The sequence below is a fragment of the Dermacentor albipictus genome, chromosome 1 (genome assembly GCF_038994185.2).
Source record: "Dermacentor albipictus isolate Rhodes 1998 colony chromosome 1, USDA_Dalb.pri_finalv2, whole genome shotgun sequence".
NCBI classification, from domain to species: Eukaryota; Metazoa; Arthropoda; class Arachnida; order Ixodida; family Ixodidae; genus Dermacentor; species Dermacentor albipictus.
The window spans coordinates 418064652-418075857 of NC_091821.1; the positions used below are offsets into that span (position 1 = coordinate 418064652).

Consider the following 11206-nt stretch of genomic DNA (forward strand, 5'->3'; position numbering starts at 1 on the left):
GCAGCACGCGTTGTGAGCGTTCTAACGCAGCGCCAAGCATGCCTGGCATTCCGATAAGTGCAGGTGAGCTGCGTATTTCGATTAATGGGTAGAGGCGTAAACTAAAGACCCTCCATACTACTACCACTGTGATGAAGGGGCTTTAGAGTAAATGTAAGCGGCCTGAGCAACCTGCAGAGTGCAGAGCGCAGAGCTTAACCAGCCAAACACAGAGCTAATATTGCTGTAACCAAGTGTAAAACATTTTAATTAATTAAAAAGACAATATGTTCATGATTACTCTGCTGCCAAAAATTTACATCAGCAGCAAAATAGAATATGCTTGGTTACTGCTATATTAGCTCCGTGTTTGTCTCGTTGAGCTCTGTGCCACCAGGTTACTGCACCCTGCAGGCTGTTCATGTTTGCGGCTCTGCCCATATGGAAAAATGTCGTCCATCTCCATTTACCATAATACCGGACAAGCTACATCTTCCTGTTGTAGTAGTAATGCTCCGGCGTGAAGCAGCGGCAGCAAATGTGTAGATCCTGGCACAGACCGGATACTGACAGCCCGATGCACTACAGCCACTCTGCTTGCGTGTTGCCTTGCAGATGTCGACACGATGTCGCCTAACGCTACATTTGGAGACTGTACAAGCTGAAGCGGGCTGCAATTAAGAAATAGAAATTTGTGTGCATTGTATTAACCAGTTACACTAGATGCATTTTGCTCTTTTTAAGAGTCTGTCCACTCACGGTTTCGTCAACCACTTTCTGACCAGAGAAGGCACAAAGTGTAAAATACATCAAAATGTGATTTGTATAGAACTGATTCGAGTAAACATACACATACATTGCACCAGTCAAAGTTTGATAATTGTTTGAATTGACAAGAAGCTCGAGACACCCAGAGTTTCCATAACCACAAGTGTGTCTTAATAAGCCTGCAACAGCTGAGACTGGCTTACCTGCTTGGCTTTTCACTGGTTCGCTTAGCCTCTCTGCTGGATTTTTCACTGTCAGCATCAATTTTCCTGAAACGTATGCAACATGAGAAAAATTCTACAATCTTATTTTTTTAATAACACCATAGTCATTTGATAGCTTTTTTCTTTTTTCTAGTCATGAAAGCTTCATATTAGCTAAACATATCACTAATGCAGGACACTAACTAGCGAAATGTCCCTTAAAAGAAAGTCGCTAATAGGGTGTTGAACCGAACTCAAACCATAATTTCAGCTGGAACGAAACCTTAACCAATATTATTCTTAGAATGTGCCTGAACCCGACCTGAGCCTGAACCAAAAATATAATAATAATGTTTAACTGCTGGACGCGAAATGGTTCAAGCACATAGGATGCTCAATAGTATATATGGACATTTAATAGATAGACGATTCTTCAAGAGATTTACTTCTTCAGTCGGCGCATCTCACTGGCAGATGCACGAGTTTTGTGTGTGAGAATGGGGATATAGACCTAGGTAGAGATGGTTGCACTTCGGAACTTCGCCATGCCAGTTCTGTCCCAAGGCTGAAACTTTGTTTCTGGGGCTCTACTGAATCGCTGTTTATGTTGAAGCTCCCGATTCGGCCGTTATAGGTCAGCTTGTTATTATTAGTAGATAAACCATAAAATGCATGCCAGGATTCACGAAGAGCAAAAATGATAAATGTTCTCAAGAAAGCAAAATATGAAAATGAGTGAGTTCGTCCCTAAGGCTCCTTGTAACACTAACACTGCGGTCGTTAATATGAATGCCGTCACCATGTCAGTGCGTGGTAACAACGATGCTTAACGGCACAAGAAATCTGCTTTTGTTGCTTGCCATGGTTCACTATACATTTGGTGCCTCCAAGCAGGTTACAATGCGCTTTTCAAATCTTTCTTGGGGCACAATGTACGTGATTTAGACGTTTTTTTGAGGAGGGGTCCATACTTAGCTTAAGGCTCAGCACCATGTGCAGTTGAGTAAGAAATAACATCATGGTATTTAGCACAAACAGTCTGTTTATTGTACATAAAAATCAATATCCTCACCTGTCTTTATCTTTAATGAAACCAGAAAACTGAGCTAGATGTCAATTGCTAGCTTCTTTCTTTGCAACAGACTAGAAGCTTGGAGCTGTAATTTGTGTAATAAAGAGCGAATTTTGGCCGATAAGTACATGCTAGTGTAATATAATGTTATGTGCTCTCCAACTCCACAGATCCTACACCACAGTTTGCTCACCACCAGTCGTGTGGCAATTACTTGAAGCAAAACAAACATTACTGACTGGACTTTCTTGAAACTTTTCATCTCACTTTTCTTTTTGTGAGTATTCGATATTCTATTTGATAGTCCATGGTCGTTTTTCTCGAATATTGGCATTCAATTCGATTAGAAAATTTCACTATTAAAACAACCCTATAGATTTCTACTGTGCCCATTCCTTCCACTTCCCGACAAAGCCCTCACATGCACAAAGTGGACAAGTCAATAGCCCTGCGCAGCGCGTGGCCACCATAGGGCTAAATAAAATTTAACATGCCGAAGTGGTTTGTGAATTGATTCAGTGTTGCAAAATGGTTCGTGAACCAGTATAACATATTATTTCTCCTAACCAGAATGAAATCAAAGCACATTGAATCCGTGCTGTACCGATGATTTTTTTTTTTTTTCAATTCAATACCTTGCTTGTTATCAGCCTGGGGAGGCAAACTTGTGGCCAAGTTACCACACAGCTCAGTAAGGTTCCCCCAATATGTATAGAATTGTAGAAGACAGCACAACAAATGGCACATTTAGCCAATGAACTCGAACAGCACAATTCCTTCACCTCCAAAACGGCTAAAAACACATTGACCATGGATGTTCCAAATGAGCACTATTCAGAACATCCACTGCATGATTTTCGCACAAATGCCTATTCTTTATGCCAATTAAAAACTTCATCTATTAAAGTACTCTCCTGGAGCTGGCCGATTCTTACCTGCAGTTTATAACTCAATGCAACATCAAGAGTTGCACATACAATTGATGACAGGCGTATCTCATAATCATATCGTGGCTTTGCCACACAAAATCCCAGATTTAAATTTTTTTTTACAATTCATGACATTAGCAGACTCACACATACAGCCAACAAACATAATTCTTTTTATTTGAAAAAAAGAGGACGAGTTATACAACAAAGATGGTTACCTTGGAAAATTGTCTTACAACTGGCTTGATGAATCCCCATCAATGAGCACTACCCCTCAATGAAGAGCAGTATGATACTGAGCTTTAGCTAAAGCTCTGCGACCAGTGAAAGAAATATTGAAGGCCTCTCGCAACACACAACAAACGTGGTGTGTTAAGAATTCTGCATTATATGACAGGCATACCTGGCAGTGGGAGCCAATGCCTCAAGCTGTGCAAATGCATCTGATGCCACTTTGACATCTTCATCAAGCAATTTCTGAAAGAGGCAAAATTTAATGCATCACATATCGTGGTGGGCACTTCAGAGAGCTACGTTAAAGAGAGAGCTGAACTTACCCGGACATTGGGGTCATTTGGGAGGGCTAAAAATGGAAATCGTTCACGTTTCATGTCCAATTCTGTCTTCGGCTTTTCCTCAAAACCGTCTTTAGATGTGGTCGCCGCCTTTTTAGGCCTCATGTGCTGGATGATTCGTAGGAGGTTCGCTATGAATGAATCCTATAAAAAAAACACACAATTTCACTGGCAGCAACACTGGATAATACGATGTAATGACTACTATGTACAGCACAATAGGCCATGCAAATAACATAGGCCATCAAAATCAGCGTTATTTCCACTGCCACCATCCCCAATAACTGAGACAGTGACATGGCATTTAGACCTTTCTGTTGTGGTCAGGTGCCACCCCCCTTCTCACCCCCCCCCCCCCCCCCCCCATGGCTTATTAAGACTATGCGAGTGCTGCTTCTCAGGTGAGCTGATACTCCTTACTACGCAGGGATGCGCTAAAAGACATGACCTGTGGATAAGAAACACATAATGCGGAAGTATGTTATCTTGAAAATGAACATACCTTGGAACACATCTTTACATGTACCTTGCTCACAGTCTCTGTCATATAGAGCATCCTTGCAGATAATGACTTATAAAATGTATACAAGCTCTTCAAATATTTTGAACAGCAGGGCACGTAATAAAGTTTACTCCAGCTTTCAATGCCTCATACAAAAATAAATTGACAGAAAGAAAGAAAACAATTATTTGAGCCACTTTTTTTATGGCAAATACTCCACCACTTTGTTCCTCACTTGTGTCCACCTTCCTTTTTAGGCCTTGTTGCTGCTCAACTACAAGGTGCTTGGTGTTGTAAAAGTAGCAGGACCATATTCTTGATTAGCTACCTTAAGTGACATCACACTTAGTACACTGATTGGATGTTCCAATTGAAGCAGAAATGAAGAAATAAAGTTCCCACGTATATGTCAGCATGAACTTAACACTGTGAAGTTGATTACAATGACAGTGTGCACAGCTAAAATGGTGCTATGTCAATGAGTCCCTACTAATGGAGTGATATCACTGACACCAAGGACAACATAGGGGAAATTACTTGTGTTAATAAATGAAATAAAGAAACAATAAATTAATCAAAATGAAAGTGGATGAAAAAGCAACTTGCCGCAGGTGGGGAACGATCCCACAACCTTCGCATTACGCATGCGATGCTCTACCAATTGTGCTATCACGGCGCCGTTTCCCCATCCACTTTCTTGGATATTTATGTTTCCTAGTAGAACCCTGGGAGTGTTAGCCAGCGCCACCACTCACAAACCTTGGCGGCAGATGTGGAACATCCTTCTGGCCGCAGGTGTCACGAGAACATGATCTTTCTTTAGGTGAAGGCAACCGGTCAATAAACCCACAGATGCTACCTGAAGGCATCAATGTTGCCAGATTCAAGACCCTCATTATGTAATAAACGAGAAGAAAGGTGGTTAATCGAGGAACCAGATTTTTATTAGTCCTATCATAAGAAGCCAACAAACACTGACACCTAGGACAACATAGGGGTAATTACTTGTGCTTAATAAATGAAATAAAGAATCAATAAATTAATGGAAATGAAAGTGGATGAAAAAAAAAACAACTTGCAGCAGGTGGGGAACGATGCCACGTTGCCGTGACGCCTGCGGCAGAAAGGTTGTTCCACATCTGCTGCCAAGGTTTGTGAGTAACTGCTTTATGAGCTGGCTAACACTCCCGGGGTTCCACTAGGAAACATAAACACCCAAGAAAGTGGATGGGGAAATGGCGCCACGGTAGCTCAATTGGTAGAGCATCGCACGCGTAATGCGAAGATTGTAAAATCATTCCCCAGCCGTGGCAAGTAATCTTTTCATCCACTTTCATTTCCATTAATTTATCGTTTCTTTATTTCATTTATTAAGCCCAAGCAATTTCCCCTATATTGTCCTTGGTGTCAGTGTTGGCTTCTTATGGTATGAATAATAAAAATCTGGCCCCTCGGTTAACCCCCTTTCTTCTCATTTATTACATAACGAGGGTATCAAATCTGGCCACATTGATGCTTTCAGGTAGCATGTGTGGATTTATTGACCGGGTGCCTTCATACAAAAAAAGAAAGATCACATTCTCGTGACACCTGCAGCATAAAGGATGTTCCACATTCGCTGCCAAGGTTTGTGAGTGGTGGCGCTGGCTAACACTCCTGGGGTTCTACAAGGAAACATAAATATCCAAGAAAGTGGATGGGGAAACGGCGCCGCGGTAGCTCAATTGGTAGAGCATCGCACGCGTAATGCGAAGGTTGTAAAATCATTCCCCAGCCGTGGCAAGTAATCTTTTCATCCACTTTCATTTCCATTAATTTATCGTTTCTTTATTTCATTTATTAAGCCCAAGCAATTTCCCCTATATTGTCCTTGGTGTCAGTGTTGGCTTCTTATGGTATGAATAATAAAAATCTGGCCCCTCGGTTAACCCCCTTTCTTCTCATTTATTACATAACGAGGGTATCAAATCTGGCCACATTGATGCTTTCAGGTAGCATGTGTGGATTTATTGACCGGGTGCCTTCATACAAGAAAAGAAAGATCACATTCTCGTGACACCTGCAGCATAAAGGATGTTCCACATTCGCTGCCAAGGTTTGTGAGTGGTGGCGCTGGCTAACACTCCTGGGGTTCTACAAGGAAACATAAATATCCAAGAAAGTGGATGGGGAAACGGCGCCGCGGTAGCTCAATTGGTAGAGCATCGCACGCGTAATGCGAAGGTTGTAAAATCATTCCCCAGCCGTGGCAAGTAATCTTTTCATCCACTTTCATTTCCATTAATTTATCGTTTCTTTATTTCATTTATTAAGCCCAAGCAATTTCCCCTATATTGTTCTTGGTGTCAGTGTTGGCTTCTTATGGTATGAATAATAAAAATCTGGCCCCTCGGTTAACCCCCTTTCTTCTCATTTATTACATAACGAGGGTCTCGAATCTGGCCACATTGATGCTTTCAGGTAGCATGTGTGGATTTATTGACTGGGTGCCTTCATACAAAAAAAGAAAGATCACATTCTCGTGACGCCTGCAGCATAAAGGATGTTCCACATTCGCTGCCAAGGTTTGTGAGTGGTGGCGCTGGCTAACACTCCTGGGGTTCTACAAGGAAACATAAATATCCAAGAAAGTGGATGGGGAAACGGTGCCGCGGTAGCTCAATTGGTAGAGCATCACACGCGTAATGCGAAGGTTGTAAAATCATTCCCCAGCCGTGGCAAGTAATCTTTTCATCCACTTTCATTTCCATTAATTTATCGTTTCTTTATTTCATTTATTAAGCCCAAGCAATTTCCCCTATATTGTTCTTGGTGTCAGTGTTGGCTTCTTATGGTATGAATAATAAAAATCTGGCCCCTCGGTTAACCCCCTTTCTTCTCATTTATTACATAACGAGGGTCTCGAATCTGGCCACATTGATGCTTTCAGGTAGCATGTGTGGATTTATTGACTGGGTGCCTTCATACAAAAAAAGAAAGATCACATTCTCGTGACGCCTGCAGCATAAAGGATGTTCCACATTCGCTGCCAAGGTTTGTGAGTGGTGGCGCTGGCTAACACTCCCAGGGTTCTACAAGGAAACATAAATATCCAAGAAAGTGGATGGGGAAACGGCACCGCGTTAGCTCGATTGGTAGAGCATCGCACGCGTAATGCGAAGGTCATGGGATCGTTCCCCACCTGCGGCAAGTTGCTTTTTCATCCACTTTCATTTCGATTAACTTATTATTTCTCTATTTAATTTATTAACACGAGTAATTTCCCCTATGTTGTCCTTGGTGTCAGTGTTTGTTGGCTTCTTATGATATGACTAATAAAAATTGGGCCCTTTCTTCTCGTTTACTACTGGAGTGAGGCACTGCAATGCATCTCAGATGATGTGCAAGTATTGCTCAGACTGATTGACCAAGAATAAGGACCAAGTATAAGCAAGAACCCCTACAAGGGCTAAAGTTCTGTGGGGGCGATTATGACAATAGTGGCCGGCTACCTGAACAGAGTGGAATACAAGTGCACGTCTGTAGCTTGGCAAGGCCCAGGTTCAAGTCTGCTATCGCATGTAAATGGCAGCAACACCAGATGATTTAGCTCTTTGGAGTTGCATGCGATATCACGAGTTTTGTCTTTCATTCTGTGTCAAGTTACATACCAATACACTGATCTACCCTGTCTTTTTGCTCTTTCATAGCTAGTCTTCAGAATTCAGCTTGACGACTTGATGCCATAGGACCTAGTAACAGCAGCAGAAGCAGCAACAACTAAAACAGCGTAACATTCCGCACAGCAAGCTCATTTACAGCTCTTTAAGTCAAGTCAGCTACACCACGTACTTACAAGCTATGACCAGCCATTTGACTGTTTACAAAAAAAAATACAACTCCACTTATATAATTCTGCTCACTACCGCAAACCAAGCATACTGCATGTGACCGCCTGCACACACGCGATAACGTAGAAGTGTGCTAAACTGGGCTGGCTGTTACATAATTAGGATGGGAACAAATGTCGCTTAAGGCGGGATGGTGAGAGCACAATGTTAAGAATGGCCAGCTGCAGTGCAAGATTGCCACCCGCTTACTAATATGACGGCAACATACCGGGAGCTTCGTCGCCAACTTCTAGCCACAGCGTGGCTAAATCGACTTTGTGATGGAATGAGTTCGGCGGGCCAACTATTGTTCCCAAACTCCCCAACGCGCTACCCGGAACGGCTTCGAGTTCTACGGGGCCCCTCTGACGTCGGCTCCGGACATTTGAACGTGTGTGCCTTTGTGTGGGTAGGCCGTCCTGCGGGAGGCGGCTAGTTTGTGTTGACGAAACGAACGTTCGCCGCCTTGTGTTGCCGGAGGACCGAGTGTTTAAAAACTGCTGTTGTGCGGATGCTCGAGACACTTCTCTTGAGCAGTCACGTTGGACTGACACTTCTCTTGAGCAGTCATGTTGGACTGACACTCTTTCTCAAACAGTCATGTTAGACTGATATAAATATTGTAAATAAACCCATATTCCTCGTTCTCGATGAGAAGCAGTCCTTCCCTTCATCAACGTCCTCAGCGTGGATAAGTTGGACGACGGCATGGGCCAGCTGCCTTCTAATTCATGCCGGACTCCAATCTTGACAACGGATCACGAGCGACGGGATTGAGCCCCCAATCCTAACAACAACAAACAACTCTCTGTCGTTCTCTCACAAGCACTGTTTGTTCTCGTCCTAATGCAACAATGTATAAAAACAAATTGTTCCCTCTACACGCATGAATAGGCACCCTGCAATGAAGTTTGGCTGTACTGTCACGCCACCTAGCAGCGGCGGTGAGCACCCATAAGTAGGCCCTCACCGTCATTTCATCATTGTCTGTACTACATTCAGGCCTGCCTGAAAGCCTCCTTTTCCAGTTTTGCAATGGATTCACTGGGGCCTCTCGGCAGCTCCTCCGTGAGAAGTGTGAACAAAAAGAACAAGCACACATACTGCTGTGTTAAGGAATGTCACAACCGCAAAGGGGATGTCAACATCAAACTGTACTGCTTCCCTTTAAAACCGTGGGAAGCAACCCGGTAGCCGAAGTGGATCGTTGCAGTTTGTGCCGCTCTTGCGAATTTCTGTTAAACAAGCTGAGACGTAAATGCAAAAAGAAGACGAAAAAAAATACCCAGCAGCAGCAGCATCTATAAAGACACACAATAAAGCGAGAACTGCATAAAAACATGTGACCTGACTCCCACTGTTGTAAATTGGTTTAAATAGTTTTTCAGCTGGTCTTGCTCCAGAACAAATGCGCAGTGGATGTTACGTGTCAAATCTAGCTTCGTAAGCGCTCCGTGCTGTAGCTTTGTACACACTGTGCTTTTTGTTGTGCATTAATAAGACAACATGCAGCTTCTTTCTGTGCCAAGGTCAAGGTGCGACTGCTGGAACCAGGCTCATCCATGCTGATGTTTTCTTGCACTTCGAATAACAAAACTAAGATTGGAGTGCACGGCAGTACACGTTGAGTATCTGGAAATGAGCATTTCTCTCGCGTACACTAGCGAATATTTGTTCAGTCTTCACGTTCTTTAGTCTCAGCTGATTGCTCTCTATTATGTTTCAGCGGTGATGACCTCTCACATTCGAGCTCGAACGACAATACCACGATATGCTCGAGGCACTTTGTCAACGGAGAAAGAAGCACTCACCAGCCAATTCACAAAAACCTATACAATTGTGGGGTGCAAGGCATGCTCCAAGTTATGAGGCGACAAATGACAGTTGAAAAATGTCTACGGCCGTATTTATCACTTAAGTGGCATGAAATAATGATTTGTTAAATTACTTTGAGTTCGATGTCGTAAGCACATTTGCTTTGTTGTGACAAACACTTCACGACATGCAGTGGTTGCTTAGGGGCAATGGTGTTGAGTTGCTAAGCACGAGGTTGCAGGATCAAATCCTGGCCATGACGGCCGCATTTCAGGGGGGCAGAATGCGAAAACATCCTCTATTTAGGCAAACGATAAAAACCTATATTTAGGCACACAATAAAGAACCCCAGGCGGTCCAAATTATTACAGAGTCCCCCACTATGGCGTGCCGCATAATCAGATCATGGTTCTGGCACATCAAACCCCAAATTTCAGCACTTCGCTGCAATGTCCATGCTGTTCACTTCTTTAACACGATATACATGGTTGTAGTCGTAAAGTTGACGTCCTTTCTCAAGCGTCCGTCGTCCAAAATGGGCCTCGATTTTTTCAATTGCTTTAAAACCAACGCTTCAAACAAGCGCCCCAAAGCATGCCTCCGTAGCAGTGGCCGCCTCGGTGTTTCGCGGAACTAACACAGCGGCGCTGACGGCTGAGACGATCGCTGCGCCGTCTGGTTAATGAAGGTAGCCTATAGAAAGCCACTGGAAATGACTGAGGCAACACGCAGTCATAGCGGGTACATAATTTAGTCGTTCTTCAGTGTGTGGCAGACATTTACAATGTATCACGTCACGATAATTCAGTCTACAAAAAGTACTTCACACACCGCTCCCGAAGCAGACGGCGCACTTAGAAAACGATGTAAACAGCTGTATTCAGAAAGTGAGCACTCACTGAAAATTCCGCTTCATTTTCTTGCAGAGCCTTCTTGAACGACTCGAACGTGTTGTTTTTGTCTGCCAGGTCGATGATGAACTCGGCTGCACGAAAATAACGGCCCTGAATTTCAGGATCGTTCACTGCACTGAGAAAAGCGATCGCGAGCAAAAAGAAACTCTGCTCTTATTACGATGGGCAAATGCACACAAATTTGGCAGGTGCACCGTAGTCACTCACCCATGTCCTTATCGTTGATTCCTAAATGGTTGTCTAGTTCTGTACAGATTTTTGACACGAGAGACAAATACTCGAGCTTGGCAAGTTCGTTCATCTTGGCTAGAAGGCACGACGTACTGACTCGGTGACTCTGGCCTAATGATGAGATGGACTGGTTGACCCTTAGGTGCTTCTAACAAGCGCAACGGCCCTGAGTCGATGGTTTTTGGCTCGACCTCACCATTTACACAAGCTTGACAAGGTTAGATTACTGACGCACAAAACAACATGAACCAGTGAGCGCGTCCATCTTGTTTGAGCTGAATAGGTGGCGCTGGGGTGGCCGGGGCGCACCGAGACTGTTTCCGGTTCCGCTTTATAACCCTGCCAGCAG

The 11206-nt window shown here is 43.6% G+C and overlaps 2 protein-coding genes across 2 annotated transcripts in view; both read right to left on the minus strand.

Annotated features, from left to right (window-relative positions):
• The window catches only part of pea (ATP-dependent RNA helicase pea), a 60204-nt gene extending 49049 nt beyond the window's left edge, over nt 1-11155 (minus strand). The window contains exons 1-5 of the mRNA XM_065429910.1: nt 10834-11155; nt 10612-10697; nt 3509-3670; nt 3355-3428; nt 951-1016 (exon numbers count right to left, since the gene is read on the minus strand). Coding sequence (XP_065285982.1) covers nt 951-1016; nt 3355-3428; nt 3509-3670; nt 10612-10697; nt 10834-10927 — 482 coding nt within the window. The 5' untranslated portion in view covers nt 10928-11155. The remainder of the gene's footprint in view (nt 1-950; nt 1017-3354; nt 3429-3508; nt 3671-10611; nt 10698-10833) is intronic.
• The window catches only part of mys (position-specific antigen beta subunit myospheroid), a 388332-nt gene that overhangs the window by 118814 nt on the left and 258312 nt on the right, over nt 1-11206 (minus strand). The window lies entirely within an intron of this gene.